Consider the following 22,502-nt stretch of genomic DNA (forward strand, 5'->3'; position numbering starts at 1 on the left):
ATAGAAGGGAGGGTCCAGCCAGAGGCATCTGGGAGAGTCCAGAGCAGAGCCAGAAAGTAGTAGATTAAACATGGTCAGCAGACTGGACTTGGCCATAATGGGGATGGGGAGTGAGAGAGGAAGACCAAGAGAGTGTGGGCAAAGGAGACCAAGAAAGAGGGGTAAGAGGAGGCTGAGAGAGGAAGACAAGAGAGCAAAGAGCATGCTAGACCAAAAAGCTGGGGGAAGGGAAGCCCACTGGCTGGAGAAGTTTAGGATAGGGCCTGGGGTCAGAAGAGCTGAGAAAAGCCACAGGTAGTTGTGCAATGAGAGAGCCTGGAGGCCAGCACTCCTTTTGGTATGCTGATAGATAGCACAGATGGCCATTTGTCCCTTTTGACAGTAATGAAGACTGGCTCCTTTGGTTGAGGGGAACAGGGGCCAGAGTTTGGGGGAGTGGAATTTCCTTTGGACCTGAGAAAGACTAAGGCAGCTATAGACTACTCACAGTCCTAAACTCACAGGCAATGTCCTGTATTAACACAGTATAGAGACTTGTCCGAAAAAATCTTAAAGGATAAAAACCTAAATGGAGCATTTGACTTATGATTGTGGCAGTTTTATCATAAGCATCAGTTTTCAGTTAATTTATGCAAAGTAAAGTTAAACAGGATTTACTTTCTTGTAGGTCAAAAGGGTAAAGAAGGTTATGGACAGATGAATCTTTGTGGTATCTTATGAACAAACAAGCAACTCTGAATAGATTCACTGGTGAAAGAATTGTCAATTTAGTTGTAGTTGTTGTCAAGTAGTTGTTGAGATGTATCAGTCAATATGATTAAAATTTTCCCCACAATATGGCATAGTATAAATGCTTCTGATGAATCACCCCAAGATAAATGCATACTTACAGTTATTAAGCTTTTTGTGATGTATTCTGTTTCTGTTTTTTTTCCATTGTCAGTTCTTTGCCGGGTGAGCATATCCACCTCCAATTATTTTCATAGTTTGGGGTCATGGGACAGTATTATCTTTCAAAGGTTAAAGGCTCCTTTCTCAACCCATATTTGATTATCTTTGAATCTCTATTGCTGTGAGAACATGGTAGTTCTCTTTTCGGCCATAAAATTCCTAATGCATGGGGCTTTTGAAAGCTCAGTAGCAATTCTCATTGTATTTGTTATGGGGTCCATTTGGAGGCATTTCCTGAAGAAACAATGTTCTTTGAGTCCTCTAAGGTCATGTGTTTGAATTCAGTCTACATAAAATACCAATGATAAGCTTTCATGAGTCGCTCCATGACTTCATGATTTCAAGGGAGAAGACGTTGTGGCCAGCATTCAAGGTGTTTTAGTTGATACTCTGTGCTTTAGACTTACTTTGTAATTATAAACTTTTAAACTGGAAATAATATCACTGAAATTGTTACATTGAAGGAACTTCCTGCAGCTTTTGAGCTTTTCAAATGTCTTAAATCCTCATTTTGATAATACATTTGTTTTTGAATTCATTACTTTTTCTTAATGTGTAAAAAATGGTATAAATGATAAATTTTATGAAAAACTCATAGATTTAGATGGCTTATTCGCTTATTATTTCTACAATACTAGTTTTATTCTATTTAACAATGGAGCTTGCTTCTTTTATCTTTTAGGGTCGTTGCTCCAGGGAGAACTGCAAATATCTTCATCCGCCCCCACACTTAAAAACACAGTTGGAGATAAATGGACGAAATAACTTGATTCAGCAGAAGAACATGGCCATGTTGGCCCAGCAGATGCAGCTAGCCAATGCCATGATGCCTGGTGCCCCATTGCAGCCTGTGGTGAGCACACTTTCAGCCCCCTCCCTGTTTGTGTGGCCAAGTGCTCTGTGCCTGTGCTGAAGCGATGACTGTGTGTGAACATACCAGCAGTGGTGATTGCCTGGTCTTTTCACCCTGTGAAGTTACTCACCTTTGTGCCAAAGGACTTTGACCATTTACTGTCTAGCATTGCCTCCCCTAACACTCTTTTCAAAGTGAATCATTTAAGTTTCAGGTGTTAACCTGATATTTGTTAAAATAGTCATCAGAATCGGTTTAGTTAAGATATATTCTGTATTACCTTTAAAGGTAATAATGATGTTTTACTTAAAAACAAGACGTATATATAATAGTCTTTGATTTTGAGGCTGTTTCTCCCTTTCTTCCCTCCTTGAAGAGAATCCCTGTAGTTTTCTTTTTCAAAAAGGAGACTTTGTGAAAAACTTAACTTGAACTTACTTTGTATTCACAAAGCCTAGACAGTTTTTCACAGTGGTGAGTCATAACCACAGGCTTGCAAGTCTTATCTGAAGAGAACTAATCAAAACTCCAAGGGCCTTTGCAAATAGCTAGATTTGATAAGATACGAGTGATTACAGATATTTAATATTTTCCTAGCTGTGTGTGGGGGTAACTTGCTTATGGATACACATACCTCTTTAAGTGTTTAGATTGTTGATGTGCATGTGGTAAATGACTTTAATAATCTTGTTTATGCCATAGTTAATGTTTGTTTGAATGTTAATTATAGTACAGAAATCCTGAATTACTTAACATACGCTGAAATTTGTAGTGATCCGAATAATGTCTGACAGTAATTTATCACTAACGTATTATTAATGTATTATAAGGTCATGAAAACACATTTTTCTAGTTTGTTAATTATAGCATGCGTGCTAACTGATTTTTTTCTAATACATTTTAATCCCTGAACTCAATGTAATTATTATTCTCTCTTAGAACTTAATGCAACAATCATTCCAAAAAAGAGGGGGGGATTGCAATTCGAGGTGGGAGGGATCCCCATATTACACCGGCAGTGATACCAATTATCAATACTGTACAGTCGAGGTGAGAGAATATTATAATTAATTCTCTATCATTTTAATCTGATTTTTATTTTATTACATTATTGGGGGCTCAGTTAAAATGTGATATCTTTATTTTTATGGCATCTTCTATTTTTATATGTATATCGTGATAACATAAATATTTTCATTTGGTTAAAAATGTTGAATCATTCTTTCTTCCAGAAAATACAGGGCAAAAATACTCTCTTGCACTTGGCCCTCATGTATGGTTTCAAAGATCTGAGGTAGTTTCTACTTACTAACCACTCGTTTAAGGTTGTTCCTCCTTGATTTGAAGTCCTCTTTCCACTTAAACTTGTAAATCATACTTACTGATGTTCTGTGCTCTCTGTGACCCAGAACACTTCTGAGATGGGCAAGTGTAGGTCTGGGATGGAAGAGGACACTCCCCACCATGGCCCTGAGATGCTCTCTATGATGTCTTGGGCCATCTCCTGACCTTGTCCTTAAGTCCTACTTCCAAGGCTGATCCAAGGTCATCTATACTTAGCTCTGGGACAAACTGACAAAGACTTTTATTCTTTTTGAAATGCTAGTGGCATATGTGTTTTACATAGTCACTAAATCATAGATTTCTGAAACCATCAGTACTTAGATTTCTGATACTTTTGTTAGAAAATTTTCTGCTTAGATAAAGTAATTATCTGTATTAGTTATGAGCACAGGCTTTATGTTAATTTTCCCCTCACATCATTATATTTCAGTGGGAATTACCCTCTGCAAAGGTATTGTGAAACCATAGTTGAAAAGTCTCTATTTAGGATGATGTTTTTATAATAAGTATTGAAATTATTTTAATTATTCAAACCTAAAGCATTCTTACTATAATGACTGTAGAGAAGGCTGTAATCCAGGAAATTTGCCTTTACAACCCCACCTGAGACTTTTTGATCCTCTTTGTAGTCAGCCTTGTTTTGATGAGGATAATGATACAGAAATAAATGGGATAGTCATAACCAACTGCTTTCTGGGACTTTAATTTGGGCTACCTATAGTGAATACAACTGAGCTATAAGCTGCCTTGTCACTAACGTAGAGAACTGTGGCTCTGAACACACATGGCAGCGTTTGGGGATATAGTAAAACATGGACACACAGGTCAGGCAATAGTGGTATGAAAGTGGAGATTCTGTGAGCAGATTCCCAGCATTGGAGCATTGGAGCATTGGGATTTCAGAAGCCTATGAGGAGAGACAAAGATTGCAATCAATAGATGACAATATTATAGTTCTCGGGGCTCAACCAGTTAAGCTCCAAACTTAGTATGAACAACGAGGGGAGAGAGAATGGGACAGAATGAAAACAAACGTAGAAGTATCCAGGATTGTGTCTCATGTAGGAGAGGTCCATAACTGACAGAAATGGAAGGAAGGAAGGAGTTGCCCAGTCATCTGTAATTCAGACAGAGGTTCATAGTGGTTTCTCCACCCGAAAATAGAAGGAATTATAACTGAGAGCCAGGGTACAAGCCAGACATGGCAGCTTCCAATGGGCCGCTGTGGTCAGCACTTGTCAGCAGCATGCTTCCAAGGCAGGTGAGATGACTGTTAGGCCAACAGCCACTCTACCCTCAGACCATGACATGGTGCTGGTAACTTGGGTAATGCAAGAATTTATAGGAGACTTTCCTGCTTTCATTAGAGTGCCATGCAGTATACCAATTAAGTAACATTTTAGAAACAAATTAATAGCTTGAGGGCATCTAGTGTACTTAGTACTTCTGTATATACTTTTCTCACAACTTTCCTGTGAGGTAGGTAACATTATCTCAGGTTTAGAGATGAAGGCCCAGATGTTCAGAGAGGTTGCCTATGCAGCTCATGCTGCACACACAGCTAGTCAGTTGGCAAAGTCAAGATTTCAACCAAGCCTTGCTGATGCAGCGCTCATGTGGTAAAAGCATATAATGAACAGACTATCTTGCTACTCTGGATCTTTGGCTGACTGTTTAAGCTCTTTGATCTTCAATATGGAGATAAAACATTAAATATATTATCTAGAAAGTCTTTATAATGGTAAAAACATCATTCCCATTTCACAGGACTAGTAAAAAAGGGAGTTGGATGTAAGAAATGGAATTCTATGTATGTCTAATTCCTTGAAAGTTCACACAATGAATTATAGATTTTTTTGGCATTAACTCTACTTGGCATTACAATTCTTAATAAAAATATAAATCATCATTTTTATTTGTTTATCATCTATGATCTTTAAAAATAAATGAGATTATAGCATTAGTTTAAAAGAAAACTATGTTCTTTCATAAGTGCCACGTCATAGCTGGCAGCTGTGATCTAATGAGAAATTGGCATACAGTCTAACTGATGCTGAAATGTATCCTCTGGGTGACAACCTGGAGGCACCTGATATGTCTTTAGGCTCCAGAATTACATTCTTAGAGAGCTTTTCCTCCAGGCTCTCTGCATTGCAAAGAGATCTGTGTAATCAGTGGGTACCAAGAATTGAACATGAGCTCAGGAGTTCCATTAATGCTCCTGCATCTGCTTTACTTGGGACCTGGGTTAGCAGGAACTATCCAGAGTTTCAGGAGCAGGTGTTCCTCAGGCACCTTGGGACACATAGCCTGTGTAGAGAGTCAGTGGATCTGATGTGTGTGTGAGCAATCCAGAGTTCTCAGATTCAGGTCTTGTCTCCAGTTGCAGTGATTCCCTTGTCCCCTTGCCTTTGCCACCCTTTCGTGTTCCCAGTGTTTCTTGGCAGTGGGGTGCAGAATGCTTTGAAGACATCTGTTGTCACACTTCCAGGAACACCTCGAAATCACCAGTACTTTCTTTGCTTTACTGTCTTGGTTATCCATCTCATGACAGTAGATGGAGCCTATAGTGTCTCTAGAAAAGATGTTTCTACATCAGTCACATTGACTCGTTCATCTGTCCTGCCACACACCAGTGAGTCTGTAAATTCTTAAGCAGCCTGAGATCAGGACCTGAACTCTAACAACAGACCTGTGTTCCTTTGAAACCTTTTTCCTGAGAGAGTCTCAAGTGAGACTTCACTGTTTAAATGTTTGTTTCAGTAAAACTGGACCAAAGGGTACAGTGAGGCAGAGTAAGGCAAGCACTCCTTACTCTTCCCATTCACAGGCCAGGCTGGGAGCAGAGTCCACAACAGAGCCCTCAACAGAGTCCACAACAGCCTTTGCTTTATTCAAGTCACATGCTACATTCTTAGACAAAGACTTGCATGTGAATTTATGGGGATAATTCCTGTTAGCTTTGAGTGTTGTCTGTATGCAAAACAATTGCTCACCTAGACTAGTTCTGTCTCTGGTTACAAAATGGTGCTTACCTGGAAACAGCTGCCCACACTCAGGATGTCCTGGAACTATTGTAACAGAGCTTTGTTTTTCACAAGCAAAGCTTTTGTTTTGCTTGCAAATTTGACTGAAGCATACACATGTACACATACACACGTTATACTAAGCATGCACATGTACACATGCACACATTATACTAAGCATGCACAGGTATACATGCACACATTCTACTAAGGATACACATGTGCACATGCACTCATTCTACTAAGCATGCACATGTACACATGCAAACATTCTAGGAAAATCTGACTTGTAAAATTTCTGTTCCATAAATCTCGCAATAATAAATTTTGCATTATAACCCTTCCATTTTATAAAAAGAAATACTATTTCAATGTTTTAAAATAAACAACCCCGTGTTGTTTGCAGTATTACAGAATAGTAATTATAATACTTAAGATGTAATGTTTAATATAAAATTAGGAAACAAAAAAATTAAACTTTTAAATAGTCATTAAAAAGTAACAGCTAAACTCTGAGGTGGAAAGGAATATATAATTAAATCTCTTTAGTATCCAGATAGCTATGCTAGAAAATATATCATGTATTTGCTACTTTCTCTGACAAAGAAAAGCAGTTAGCAAATCTGTGATGGATATGTTGTGCAATAGTCACAGAGGTGGGCACAGTGCCAGTTGCCGGATGGATACAGAGTTGCAGGTACAAAGTCACTGCTCCTTGGGAACCTGCAGCTTGGTGGGAGCAGAGGAAACACAGGTGGCTTAAGGAGTCAGTGTTACCTTCCAGTGAGGGTGGGGTTTATGAGACAGAGGGTTGTGGTGTGGATCCCCTGGGGAAACATAGAGGTAGAATTCTGGCTCCTGAAGCCTATCTAGGAGTTAGACAGGTGGGCTGGGAGCAGTCAGTGTTGCCTGAAACCCACATTCGTCAAACGAGAACCAGAAAGGAACTGGACTCCTTAAAAACTTTGTGTCCAATCAGGAAGGGAACCTATGTCTTTAAATGCCTGGGAATGGTATCACCTAGAAGCTTTCAAAAAATACTGCTACCTAGATACCTTTATTGGGAATTCAAAGAGGCATGGCCTAGAAAACCACAGCTTAAAAGTCTTCCAGGTAATTATAATTCTCACTTGATTGTTATGTGAGGACCAGCTTTCAAACAAGATTGGAATCAGACTCAAATGTGTTCAATCTCTGACCTTCCATTCACTCATTTATAAATGATGGACACATAATATTTGTGAATATCTTATTTAGAAAATAGACATAGTTATATCCCTCAAAAAAGTGGCAGTTCGTTCATTGAATGCCTACTGTAGGCCAGGCATAGTTCTGTGTTATGGGGACTTAGAAAGGAACTAAAAGATATCTTCCTACACTCCCAAACCCACAAAAGAAAGTTCAAAGGAAGAAAAGCTTTATATTAGAAAATTAAATATAACGTAAGTAAAGTACTTATCACAGTGCTGGCAGGCCACTGACAGGGAATTACTAGTAATAATCATGTTTGTGTAGTTAACTAGGATCGTAATATGAAATTGAATAATGTATTCAGTTATAATGAAGCCTGATTACCTTAATGTAAGCAGAATGTCTCATTTAAAACAAAACAAGTGATAAATAAACAGCCCCACAATTAGTAAATGTGCAGTTTGTTTATCTTACTGGAAAATGTCCTGGAAAAAGGCAATCATAAACCACCCTCCTTTATGCCTTCTTGGAACAAATATATCTATAAGTCATTGTTACAAGGATGTATTCAGTACCAATTATGCCAGTTACATAGTTAGACATTATCCAATCAGTACTTCAGAGAAAATAAGGGCTACTTTAAATATCAGTGTATCAGTTCCCATCTTTGAGATCTTATGAGCCCTCTGCAGGACAGCTCTGGAAATGCAGGAGTGGCCGTCATCACAAGAGCGAAATTCCTAAGGGTTAGTGGCTAACAGTAAACAACCCCCAGCACAAGGTGCTCATAATGTGTAACATCTATATTTTATCCATATATTGGTTTTCACTGTATTGTATTTGATGACATTTAACAAAGCTGAGTTTTATTGGCTTCCTGTCATTATTTTGTCCAGTCAGAATACATTTCTTCATCTGAATGACTTTATGAATTCAACCTTTGCCTTAAAGTAATTATTGTAGTGTACAGTGACATAGTCATTTCAGTAACTTTCTGAAGGAGGTAGTAAATGGGCTTTCTGGAAACCTGTTTTAACTCACAGCAATGGAATGCAAAGAGGATGGATATTAACTAGCTCCCAGTCTTTTAGAACTCTGCTAAATTTCCAGTAATTCTTCTATCTGGTTACGGCACTGGTCTGGATGGGTTTCCATGCACTATGTCTGACTTGTGCAACACAATACAGATTTGACTACAATATTCGTGGACAGAAGTTGAAGTGTAATGTATGATCACCGTGCAGGACTGCTCTTAGCATGGTGCTGGCCTGGCCTCCGGTACACAAGGAGGCATCCTGAAGTCAGCTGCTGTTCAAGGAACTGCTGAGAGACAGATGCCACTGGGCCCAGTTGTAGATATGGATGCTGGTTGTTAATAGTGTAACATATGAAACAGTTTCCTATCTCCTGAGGGTAGCTGCTTTGCCCTGGGATAGGTTAGAGGGGTTGGAGTTGAAAGTCTTATTTCAGTCTACTTCATCTTTCAAGAGCCATAGACCTGTCAAAGTAGCTAAGCTTGGTATTCAAAATGACGTGCTTGGAGGACTAGGTTATGTTAGCTTGAAAATACCAGTGTGAGCTATGCTGTGTATTAAGTTCTTCCCAGTGAACCAAAGTACATATTAAATATTCTATTTTTCCTATTCTGCCTAGCACAAATGTGTATGCAATGCAGAGTTGTCATGTAGAATGCATGCTCAACCTTAATGCAGAAGACTTTTGGGACCTAATACTTTTCTTATGGAAGAATGTCACTTGCACTTAGTAGTATCCCTGGCTTTTCTCCATTAAATGCAGTAGTACCACCCTAGTGTGACAAAAGAATGCAGATATTGCCACATGTTTCCTCCGAGGTAGGGTCACCCAGATTGAGAACCATTGCTTTGTGTGGAAGGGTCTGAGTGAACATCATTTTATCCCTCTGCATGTACAATGTCATAGAGAGATTATGGAAATGACATATTTTATTTTGTAATTTGTTTAATTTCATTATATAGTAATAACTTTTGTAGTGTATATCTTACTTTGCATAAAGTTTTATTGCAAAGCTTTCTTGAATCTTTCCCATACTCTGGCATCTTCTAACTTCTTATCAGAGAGAATTGGCAGCACTTTAATCTAATACCATCTTAGTATAAAACTTCCATGGACCTATTTCTTACCACCAGAAAAAGAAACTAAAATGTTAAAAATTGCCTTTAAGTATGAGTACCATTTTTCCACGAGAGAGGGAAAGAAAGACTTAGAGACATACATATACATACATGCAGACAGACACACACACACACACACACACAGAATTTTTACACAAAGCATTAAATTTTAAAACTTTAAATTTTCGAAAATCCATAATCAGTAAAATTGTAAATTGTATCTTGTTACCTGGACAAACTGTTAAAATAGATTTCGGCAGACTATTCAGAAGGATCAGATCTAGTTTGTGGCATTCATATTTGCATATCAAAAAGTAACATAAGTCTCATCTATCAAAGTATTTCCATCATAAATCCTATCTGATGACAGCCCATCCTCTGCTGCCAGGTGTAATTCTTGAATAATTCTGTGGCATTTCCTGGGAAGTGTTCTGTTTCAGTCTTCACATTCTAGACTTTTCTCTTTCTAGTGAGGCTTATTCTACTGCTGAATGCCTCACAAGGATGTGATGAGCTCACAGAACATTGACCATCTCTTCTGAGAAACCCACATCCAGTGACTAGGCCAAATGCTATCTCCTCTACACTCAGAAGACAGTGTAATCTTTGCCTCTCACAGCCCACAAGACTTGCTAACTGTGTGCTGACTAGGGGACTCAGTGATCCCCTGGGACTTCTGTGCCTGCTCCAGATGATAGGACCCTTGTATCCAGTTAACACTTGTCAACAGACCTTTCAAGTGTATCTGACACGGCAGCTACAAAATGTATATCTCAGAGAAGTTTCTAGCCTTGAGCTACCACAAAAGTGGAGACTGGGTGACCACAAACAAGTGTCTGCACTGAGATATTCAGGACAAAACCCCAAATATTTTAGATGCAAAGCTTCTGAAACCCTTTGGAGGTTTGCCTTCTAGATTTTAGGAGAAACAATGACCTAGCAAATGTCTCTTTACTAAAGCCTTTTAGACTAAATTAAAATCAGAATTAAATAGAAATGAAGGAAGGAAGAATGAATCACAGATGAAGAATAAATGATAGTTGTGTAAAGTAGGGTATCAATTTGGAATTGAGGTCTGCAATTAAATTTTGCTTTCTGTTTTAATTTTCAGCCAATGTTTTCAGTTGCACCAAGCTTAGCCACCAATGCATCAGCAGCCTTTAATCCCTACCTGGGGCCTGTTTCCCCAAGCCTGGTTCCAGCAGAAATCTTGCCTACTGCACCAATGTTGGTCACGGGGAATCCTGGAGTTCCAGTGCCAGCAGCTGCTGCAGCTGCTGCACAGAAGTTAATGCGGACAGACAGACTCGAGGTAAGACCAAGAATTGGATCTTCATAGTTTCCATTACAGTTCTTCAAGTGTTTATGGCCTGAATGACTTTAAAAGCTGAAAGCAATGATTTTTTTTTTTTTTTTTTTTTTAGTATTTGTAGCATTTTGTTAGAATAGTTATGCTGTTTTGATTAATGTAATGGTTATAAAAGCTACAACAACATCCATGTTTAGGCTACTAGGTGAAGGCTTGGAACTGGGATGGGGTGCCTATTACTTCACTATGCTTCAGTTTCCTTAAAATCTTTCACATGGTGCTAATACACATACCTCAAAGAATTATAAAAAAAAAAATTGTTTGGCACGGAAGAGTTGCTTCTTGAATGTTTATCATTGTGGTATTGTAGCAATCAAAAATAACAAATGATTGATGCCCTAGGGCTCTCATAGACATGGAACACATTGGCTACTGTACATGAAACATTCCAAAACTCACTACAGATGTTCTCATAAGCTCTGGAGTACTTCCATTGAGACAATGAGGCTGTTTTATGAAGTGTGCCCTTATAAAAGCATTTTTTCTTAGAATGTCACTTCACTGTTTTAGTCATGGGGTAGAAGATGAGCAAATGCTCAGGCTTTAATGTTGCTGACTGAAAAGGAAATTAACGTTACACATCCTAATTTGAAATTGTTGTTCAGAATTTCAGCATGGCATGAATTAGCAGACTTGATAAAGAGTCTGTGTAGGAAAATGGACTCTGGGCTGAGACGTCCTGTGTGGACTAATTAAGGAATAAGCAGCAAAGTAGGGTTGTATGTGAAGACAGCTGAGTCTAATAGCTTGTCAAGTTATCAGAAATATAATAAGTGCTAATATCTTATTTATTCAATAAATTTTATTGGATGTATTAGGAAAAATATCAAATTACAGCATTTTTGGCAGGATGTTCCCCTCAGACACACTCCGTCTACCCTTAGAACAACCTGATGGGAAGACACTGTCATTACTGTTGTTTTATAGGGAAGTCGGAGTAGGAAAGGGATGTGACGTAACCTGTCCTTGCCATAGAGATACACTCTGGTGTTTGGCTTCTCATTACACAAGCGTAGTTGTTCTCTAATGAATGCTGTCTGCAAGTGAAATAGGACAGCATTTGGATGAGTTTTATTCCCCTGGTCTTCATAAAAGAGTCTTAATGCATGATTGTTAATTGACTAATGGAACTCAAATCTTCTGAGAGGAATGTCAGTATATTAATTATTCATAGGTAATAATACTCAAAACATTGAAAGAATGGACTTAAAAAAACTGAGCTACATTGTCAAAATTCTCTTTACTCCCTCAAAATTTTCGGTAGTTTTTCTACAGTTGTGTTCTGCGATTGTGTTTTCCTTTCCATGAAGAGCTGCTCATGTGTTTTGTCATTACCTTTGCGACTGCTAGAACAATCTTTCCTCCTGTGTTGTAGCAGTGGGCATGCCCTCCCTTCTGTTGACAGATCTGAGTCATTGTCACAGTCACAGGGCCTGCCGTGGGAAACATGCATGTGCCTCTCTCTGCTCTGCCTTGTGATTCCAGAGCACCCCAACACCTCCAGTGCTGGCATGCTGGAGGGAGAAGGACATGGAAGGAGTGCTCGCAATTCTTTCCTCATGGTTGACACCTATGATTATTTAGAGATTAAAGTCATGTTCTAGCCTAAAATACTTTTTGAATTTTTTTTTCTTCTGAGGTAAAATTAGTCTAAAACATTAGGATCTTGGCTTGGTTCTTCTTGCTATATCTTTTCCTCCTTGTCTATAATTGTCACACAATAAAGAGATTTAAAATGCTTCTGGTTTGTATATATCACTTAGAAATACTAGTGTTGACAGTACCAAATGGGATACAAAGGTCTGAAGTTGGAAAATAGGGAGCCATTGGTCACTGCTTATATGTTGGTTAACTACATAAACTTGGTTTGTCACATTGGCTCTATGTCGCTTATATATAAAATTTGAGGATTGCACTGTTTTATCTTTAATGTCACAGGACATTTAAATCATTCTTTGGCTTTCAACAGCAACTATAAGAAGTATTGAAACATTTATTACACACATTGCACATATGTACACACATATATGCACACATATGTATATTATGTGCACATCATAAATGCATAGCATCTGTATCATTATGCTCATCCATTCTTTGTTGGATATTTTTATGAAGATTATATGTTCTGTACTATAAAGCTCAGACTGTGGTTTTCTCTTAAAGGGAGGCCAATCTATTAGTCACCAAAAAGATGCTCCTAAAATTCTGCTTTGTGGCCATGGGAGCCTTTCTGTAATTCCTAAGCATCACTTTAATGCTTAAAGAGTATTTTAAGAAATTATTACAGTGTGTACAGGTATTAGAAATGGCTAAGACTTAATTTAAGGTTATGCCTATGCTTCATTACAAAACATTAATAATAATGGAAATCATTGACTTATTCTAAAGAGTCATAGTAAGCTTTCATGGTACAAAATGGATCCATGGATGCGTGTATGCTCCCATATCCAGTGGAGAACTATACTGCATGTCCTTCAAGTTAAAGGTGTTGTGAATATCTGTGAAACCTTTTACTTGCTGTCTGTTACCAAGGGCAAGAAAGGGCCCTCCTAAGAATAGTACTGCTCATGTAACTTCTACCCTGTAACTTTAAATGTCAACCCATTCACCTGCTAGTGAATTAACTAGTCACAGAAAGACATAACAGTTTTGAGGAAAAGTTTAAACATTTGTTGACATACCTTTGGGGATACGTTTAGGTTTTTGCCATTCCGATTAGAAAATGTGTTGTCTTGCTTGTACTTTTAGACATGGTGCAGGGTTTGTTTACTGACTTACCTAGGACTAGGATCACTTGGGGTGGTAGTTTATATGTGGCAGCCTCATCCATATATACATACTGGTTCGGTAGTAGGTCTCAGGAATTTTTTCACTTATCAGACAAGTGATTGTCAATGCAAATAGTCTTCAGAGCACTTGCCATATAACTCCCAACTTTTCACAACTTCTTCAAGTGTTGTTTGTTACTCTGAACTGAAAATGTACTTCTTCTAATGCACGTATTTTTGTAGACTGCTAAGTTACAGTGAGCATTGCTCGCAGCATACTGAAGGATTTTAGACACAGTGACAGTTATTAAAGTAGTTCATACCACACAGTAGTAACCAGGCACACCTCAGTGGCTGCATGATTCAAAGACTAAGTACGACATTTCTTTTTTTTTTTTTTCTGACTGTTTTTCCTCTATTAACGATTAATGTTTACAATTACCCTACCAAAGTTTTGTTAGAAATAGGCTTTAGAATGTTGTTGGTGAAGATTACAGTTGAGGTGTTGCATTTCCTGCTAAAAGCATCTTTTTCTCCATTTCCTGTTACACTATAGACACCAGCCTGGCATCTGATATCAGCTCTGTTTTGATGTTCACAGAGTAAGAAATTCAGTGTTTGGTTTGACTGAGTCAGTTTTTTGTGTATGGCTTAGTATATATCATCATTTTAATTTAGGTTTGAAAAACATTTATCAAACTACAGGAAATACCCAAAATTTTTGACCCACAAATTTCTTTTCTACATATTCACATTAGAATATTATCCAAAATGCCTATTGTTGTATTTCCTTTGCAAAAGTGTTTGTAATATGAAAACAATGGAAGTAATCTATATTATCTACTTAAGAGTCACTCATAGTCTGTTGCAGTATTTGATATCTGTGATGCAATCAGAAATGATGACTTGGAGCTTGTGTAGAAAAATGAAAATGTTGATACTAGTAAGGCATTGTTTTCTGAAAAAGGTAACCAAGTTGTAGCTAAATCGTGATCATAGTCATATAAAATGTGTGCAAACAGAAAACTGCTCAAGAGGAAAATGGAGTCAGGATATGGCTTGGATATTTTTTATTTAATTTTGTCATCTCTGCTGTAAATTTGCTGGTAAATTTTGTAAGTTCTCATCTTGTTTTGAATTATGAGATTAAATATGTTGAGAATTTTGTCAATTTTATTTTACTAATATAAATTACATCTAAAAGTTTTGTTTTAATTGGGTTGGTAAACCTAGTCTGACGTTTTCTCAAATTTTCAGAAAAAGGAAGAAAGCAAACCCACATTCAGCAGTCAGCGAGTAGACCCCATTTTACTGGTGGTGACTGTTAGGAGAAAATGTGTTTTCAAGTTGGCTTCATTTGGTGCCCAACATTCCAGAGTCCATCTATCTGCCAAACCTTCCCTGTAGTCTCTCAGCAGTCAAACTTTCATGAGGTTTTTCCTTCACTATTTCCCTAAAATGTAAACGAATGTGAGGGTAGCAGTGTGTATGTTTCTCCAGCCCCCCCCCCCCAAATCAGGACAAAAGAACTGGGGAAAGAAAAAAAAAAACCTGAAAGTCAAAAATACAGCAAAAAAGAACAATTGAATTTAAAACCTTTAAAATTTTCTTGAAAGCTTTATTGATGCCTCGTTATCACCTCTGATTAAGCATTTGTAGGACCCTCCCTCCTTGCATTCCACAAAAGAATGAAGTGTGCATGGTAGTCAAGCCATCTTTAACCTATCGAAACCATACATGCACAAAGGGAGCTGACAAATGCATCCCTTGAGGTTTTAGGTCTTCCTGCCAATGTGGCAAGAGTGAAAACTTGCTTTTGGTACTCTCTTAGGCAGACTTAGGTTAGAGTTACTGAGAACTGACTGGAGAGAGCATGTGGCGACCAGTCTCAGCTTCCTCTTGGGTGAAGCCATATTGACAAACTGGCTTAAGCACAGAAGTGACCTTTCTGTTTATAACGCAATGTTAGAAACATAAAACAGAATATGTATTTTATGGGCAGGTATGCTCACTATGTTGTTATGTATGTCTTGCGGGGTATCTGTTTTCCTGGCTCCTGTGATAATAAGCTTGTCGTTTTTTAGCAGGCTCCAGGAACCTGGGTTCCGAAGGCCCCATCACTTCTTTTTGTACTCAGCTAGAGAAGGGATTGTCCTGAACATAGCTTGTCCACATTTGCTTTCTAGATTGTGAACTCGTAATTACACTTGAGTTTTATTTGTTCTGTTCAAGAAGGTGAATATATTAATAAGAACAACCTTTTGTAACTTTCTAAATCATCTGTATCCTTAGTTATTCAATATACTTAAAAAATGAATAAACGAGAATGGTGGAGCCAGGTTGTTGCTGTGCTGTGGCATACAGCTAGTCTTACTAGCTGAGAGTTGCCCAGTAGCCACATGCTTTTTAATATGTAGCCAAACCCAAGTTCTTAGTATGAACCGCTTTCCCCCATAATAGGATATTGCCATAGTAGGGCCAGGGTTTAAATGTAGTCATTTTTATTAGTACCTTTAAAATCATAGCATCTCCTTCTTGCTTAACTACAAAACAGTGTCCAGTGTCTACATTTGCCCGGTTGGGGGAGGGGGCATCCTTGAAGTATAAAAACTGTGTCTTTGAAGTGTGCGCTGTAAACAGTTGAGGAGGTTGGAAGCTAGCACACACAAGTAATAAAGTCAAGTCATTCAGTGTTTTAGATGGCCCTCTGGTGGTCAAAAGATCAAACTCCCAAAGGGAGACTTGGAAACTTCAGTAATAAGATTCAAAGAGCAAATGAATGAGAAAGAAGCCATTTTCCCTCTTCCCCAGGACCCCCACGCCGAAATTAACAGGTAGAAAGCAAGTAGACAGTAACACAGTGAGTCTTTCTCCACCTTCTTTATATAGCTGCCAAGTGAATGTCAACTGCTCAAAAGTCACTCCTGGAAACATGTTGGTGGAAATGCTCTCAGCTTAGAATGTTTTGTGTTTTTCACTGAGCACTAATTTCTATTTAACCAAAAGTTACAAGTACATAACCAAAAGTTCTTGCCTGACATTCACTAAACTAAATGTTAACATCTTAAATAACTTCAGTACCACTTATAAATCTAATAATTTAACTTTGATTTACTATGGGTTAAGTAATCTGTAGATCTGAATCAGATTTAATTTAAATTTTCAATTACATTATTTATTTATTTGTATATGTGTCTGGTCACTTGCATGCCACAGAGTATATGTTGAGATCAAAGGACAGTTTTCAGGAGTCAGTTCTCTCCTTGAACCATGTGGGTTCCAGCGATCAAGCTCAGGTTGTCAGGTTGGGTAGCATCTCATCAGCTCCTGTGTCAGATGTAAGCAACCGTCCCACCAGCATCCTTTTTCTGGCTCCATGATGTCCAGTCCATGAGAATATCTTTCTTATCTCAATGGTCTTGACACTTTGAAAGAATATTTAGTTATTTTACAAAATGCTTCCCATTCAGTGTATCTAGTATTTCCTCAGGAATAACAATTAGCAGTGATTACAAACGGCATGTGTGATGTGGGGGTTTTTTGGCGGGCAGGGGGGTTGTCACATTAATAGAGAGTAGTGTTCCTATGTCTCATTCTTTCTGAATATTCATGTGTTCACTTGGTGCAAGTGGTATCTGCTGGCTTTCTTCACTATAAAGTCCGTATTTTTCCCCTTGGTAATTCATTAGTACACCGACACAGTACTTGAATAGGTGTTTTATTGTATGCTTTCCATTCATCATGAACATCTTTTCTTTATCAAGGACATTTCACTAGAAACATGCTATATATGCACACTAAGCACCGCCAAATTATGCTGCTGTGTTGCTCTAGTTTGCCATTCTCTTCCATATCCACCCTTGCTCACCAGTTTGGATAGTTGAATTACTGTCTTCAGAAGGGACCTGCTTGCTCACGTTGACTGAATCCCGTTCATTTAATGACCTCGTAGGTGTGTCGAGAGTACCAACGAGGCAACTGCAACCGAGGAGAAAATGATTGTCGGTTTGCTCATCCTGCTGACAGCACAATGATTGACACCAATGACAACACAGTCACTGTCTGCATGGATTACATCAAAGGGAGATGCTCTCGGGAAAAGTGCAAATACTTTCACCCTCCTGCACACCTGCAAGCCAAGATCAAGGCTGCCCAATACCAGGTCAACCAGGCTGCAGCAGCACAGGCTGCAGCCACTGCAGCTGCCATGGTGAGTAGAGACAGCAGTGCCCTTCCTGTCAGCAGTCCAGAAGAAGTGAACAATGTGTCTACTACAAGCTCTTCATCTATTAACCTCTTCTTTATGTTTTGCTGAAGATATGTTTGTTCAGGTATCCCACACAATACATAAAGAAGCTCCCATTTACAGAAGGGAGGGTAACTCCTCAGATGGTTCAGATTGTTCCTCCTCTTGGTGGCCTAACCCCTAGGAACCTGTCTTATTCTGGATATAGGGTTTCTGAAATTCCTGCTTCATAAAGAACCACTTGTCTCCTTTCTGACTTAACAACACTGCTGTCTCCAGTCTCTGATTTCTGCATACCATCGAGTCAGCCATTGTTCTCCTTGGGTGTGTTCTTTTGCACATCACGGCTCCTCTTTACATTCATCTTGCTTCTAATAACATAATCTGAAACTATTTAGGAGAATTGCTTCAACAAAATTGTTTTTAAATTAGCTGCAACATTTTGAATAGCCCGCCATCTAGATAGTTTGAAGGCCTACTATGGCATAAATATGATTATTGAAGTGCCAAACCTTGACTAAGCCATTATATAGGAAGGAAAAAAAAAAAAACAGCACTACTCAAAGAGTTAAAAATTGGATCATTTAGACTAGATACTAAATGGTTTTCCTTAAGATAAACTTCAGTATGACCTAGTAGCTTAGTTTAGGAGTCCATTTCTTGGCTTAGCTGTTTTAGTGTTGTCCTTTCTATATAAATATATAACTTATTTAAATATTCATAAAACATCATTGTCACTGCACAGTAAAATGATCATGAGAGAGGTCTTTTCTGTGTTTGTTTATGGATACTTGAGCAAAAATACAGAAGGCAGACTCTCTCCTTTTCTCTTTCCTTCACTCCCTTTTTTTTTTCCTTTAGAGTATTGTTTGTAATTAACTACAAAGGGGAATTATCCTCCAATAACAACTCAATAGTGCCTTTATTGTGCATGCTTAGTCTTGTTATTCGTTGTATATGGCATTCCGATGATTTGTTTTTTTATTTGTTTTTTCTCACCTACCCAAAATGCACTGCTGCCCCCATGATGCACCTCTGCTTGCTGTTTATGTTAATGCGCTTGAACCCCACTGGCCCATTGCCATCATGTGCTCGCTGCCTGCTAATTAAGACTCAGTCGGCTGTCAAATCACTGAAGCGACCCCTCGAGGCAACCTTTGACCTGGTACTATGACCTTTCACCTTTTAGCTTGGCATGTAGCTTTATTGTAGATACAAGGTTTTTTGGTTTTTTGTTTTGTTTTGTTCTGTTTTTGTTTTTAACCAATTAAAATATATATAATCCTTTTCCTGTTTAAAGTGGTAAAGTACAATGAAAAACTGAGTGTGGTTTCCTGAAACATGAGCAGAAAGACCTAAAATGGGTACATAGATGGCTATGGTACAATGAAAGACTGGAATCCCAGCAGCCCACATTCAGTTTAACTCCATTGTAAAGCGTTCTAATGAAATACTTGGAGGACAATAAAGTGTGGTTTTCACTGTATATTTATGTACCTGTGTGGTTAGCATGGCTTTAGTGATAGAAGTCTTTACTTTTTAACATGTCTAGCGCAGTATTTCAGGAGAGTTTGCATGCTCTGGGACATTTGCATGTGTCAGCAGGTTGGGGAGGGCAGAGCTGGCAGGATGTCATCTCCCTGGCCAGTCACTGTACACTTAACTATTAACAGTGCTTCTACTCGTCAGTCCTCATGGAGCTCGCACTGCAGCTTTCCTTCTTTCCCAAGTCAACGGCTTCTCACAGAAAGCCTGAAGCATTATGGGACATAAAACACCTTACTCATTATAACATATGCTCTCGTTACTAGTGGGCTTTTGTTGTGGACGAAATAATGCTTCCTTTAAAGCTTTTATCTTGCTTAATTTCTTTAATTGGTTTTGTCGACTGGATTTTTTTCCCTGGGTAGTTAAATGCTCCGCTGCTTGCTTGCTCGTGCTCCCTAACGGTTTTAGCCGACAACTGATTTTTCTTTTTTCTTTTTCTCTTTTTACTGGTATTTGTTTTTATACTCATTCACCAAACAGGGAATTCCTCAAGCTGTACTTCCCCCATTGCCAAAGAGGCCTGCTCTTGAAAAAACCAACGGTGCCACCGCAGTCTTTAACACTGGTATTTTCCAATACCAACAGGCTCTAGCCAACATGCAGTTACAGCAGCATACAGCGTTTCTCCCACCAGGTAAGGGCTTGGATTTGCTACGGAATGCATCTGTGATGATCTACACAGGGTTCTCCTGTTAGAGCAGGCACAAACCTGCAGCCCAGGTTAGCTGTCAGGCTTAGAGAGGGTGTACGGTAAGGTAGTCAGTCAGCTGGGGAAACGCTCAGTTCTCATGAATGGCTTTCCTTTAAAACTGAAACGCTTACTGAGACAGAGATGTTTTATATATTTATTGGTGTTTCTGCTATTTGGAATTGAAATATTCTCTCTTTCTCTCTTTCCTCAACACTGTTGTATGTTTGTCAAGCTGTGTTATGATGCTCTCCTGCTGTAAGACCCCTTTGCCTTCAAGATTCCACAATTTTATGAAATGACTCAAATTTGACATTTTCAACCTTTAGTTTGCAAAATAGACCAAGACCATTAAAATTTATTTATCCTAGAGCTCTTAAGATGTGCTCTTCGTATTAATTATGCATTGCCAAAATTATTCTTGTTCCTATGCTGAAGTCAAATAGCTCTAAGTTCCCTTGGTGTTTGTATTTACTGCTTAGTCATCCCATGGTATTCCTGTTTAGTGCTGAGTCATGCGGCTGTGTTTGCAGTTCGCTTTCAGCATGGTCACATACACATACTCTTACTCACAGAGATTTAGAGTTAAAAACACTAATAACTCACTTAGTTGGTTAGAAATTTACTATTTCAACATTCTTGATTTGTTTTGTAAGTTTTTTAACTTTTTATATCTTATATTTTGAAATTAATTACCAAGACTTGCTAATCTCTTTTTCTTTCTTGTGCATAAGGTTTTATTTTGAGAACACTATGAATATATATATCTATGATACTTTTGATAAAATAATTTATTAAAAATTTATTAAATTAATAGCTAGGTATATACATCATGTATCTAGTACCCTATGCTAGTAACAGTATTTAGAGTATCACATTCCTGTGATATTAAGGAATGGGATAGTTTTCTTTTAGACTTATTAGCAAATTAATACATTATGCTCATATTAGATGTTACTGGGAAACAAAACCTTTGTACAGTTTATTTTGAAAACTGGCCATCCACACATAGAATAAATCAGCTGGCTAAAATAGTTCATTAAAATGCTCCAGGTTAAAATAATAGCTATACTCTTGAGTTAACATTGTTCAAGTTGGAATTCGTCCATATTAGGATTAAAGTTAAATGACTTTACTATGTAACATGGTCATTGATCTTAGGGACGTTTTAACACTAAAGCACACGATATCTGTCATCTCCTTCTATAGGGTTGTTCAGAGACTTCCAGTAATTCATCTTTTTGCTTTTTTGTTAAGTTTTGTTGCTGCTAGATTTTTACATTTTCAATGAACAGTTGCTCACTTTCATGTAACCAGATCCCAAGCCAGGTTTGAAGGGATTATTAGAATATTTAAGCAAATTAAAATTTTATTTCTATCATTTTTCCATTGAATAAAATATTACCCTTAAAATGATAGTTTCCCTATTTGAAATCTAAAAATAAAACAGATTATCTTCTTCCATATGTTATGTAAAGAAACTTGAAATAATCTGTTTTATCCATGGGATTTTTGCATTAACTTCTCACCACTATTCAAGCATTTCATTCTTCTCTAAATTACTGTAGCCAGCAATTGTATGTTAAATGTGACCTACACGTATGACAAGTTTACCCTTCAACAGCTCCCTGTTTCTAAACTAAAATATGCAGGTTCAAGTTAGGGAAACGGTAATTGTATCCATTTCTCAGAATCAGTTGCCTACTACTCTTGAAAGATAAATTGTTAATTTAAAACATGCTGAAAATAGGTTGAAATTTCAGTGATAAACTTGTGTCTTATAATTAATTTTTGTATCAGAGATATTCTATTGGTTATATTTACCATTATGTGAAACTATTATAGCAGGAAAATAATATATATTTGCAACCTGATTTGAAGGGTCTAAAGCTCAGGTTGACTTGTTCACTAGCCATATAACCAGAGATAATTGCTGCCATCCTGATTTAAAAATAATAATAAAAATACTGCCATCTTTACATATGTGCCTGTATGTACATGAAAAATGCCCCTATGATATCTTTATTTTTGCCAAACACCCTTGTCAGAAAGGTGGAAAATAAAGAATTTCCACAGAGAAAGTAACCCAAATACCCCAAAGCCACTCAGGGACCAAAACAGTGATGTGGCATAGAACTAAGTATGGAACTATGGAGTCTGGAAGACTTTGGGAGTACAGACCCACTGTAAGGAGACTAGTTAGTGTTTATATTGCCTGGTAGGTGGTACCCAAGGACTTCTGAAGGTCCATGTCCATCACTTTGTGTTTGTGAATGGCAGTGGTTGGCTCTTTGCTTCCTAGGGTTGACCAGACAAAGCTGCATAGACAGACACATCAGAATTTGCTATGTATAGTGATTTT

At 38.0% G+C, this 22,502-nt stretch overlaps 1 protein-coding gene across 10 annotated transcripts in view; it reads left to right on the forward strand.

Annotated features, from left to right (window-relative positions):
* Positions 1 to 22,502, forward strand: part of Mbnl1 (muscleblind like splicing regulator 1) — a 146,803-nt gene that overhangs the window by 111,540 nt on the left and 12,761 nt on the right. For 8 of the 10 annotated variants that reach the window (XM_059265400.1, XM_059265405.1, XM_059265402.1 and 5 more), the window contains 5 exons: positions 1,634 to 1,804; positions 10,630 to 10,830; positions 17,611 to 17,868; positions 19,016 to 19,069; positions 19,933 to 20,086. In XM_059265400.1, the coding sequence (XP_059121383.1) occupies positions 1,634 to 1,804; positions 10,630 to 10,830; positions 17,611 to 17,868; positions 19,016 to 19,069; positions 19,933 to 20,086 (838 nt within the window). The remainder of the gene's footprint in view (positions 1 to 1,633; positions 1,805 to 10,629; positions 10,831 to 17,610; positions 17,869 to 19,015; positions 19,070 to 19,932; positions 20,087 to 22,502) is intronic. The other 2 variants (XM_059265403.1, XM_059265404.1) reach the window with 1 other exon arrangement.

Source organism: Peromyscus eremicus, chromosome 6 (assembly GCF_949786415.1).
Source record: "Peromyscus eremicus chromosome 6, PerEre_H2_v1, whole genome shotgun sequence".
Lineage (NCBI taxonomy): Eukaryota > Metazoa > Chordata > Mammalia > Rodentia > Cricetidae > Peromyscus > Peromyscus eremicus.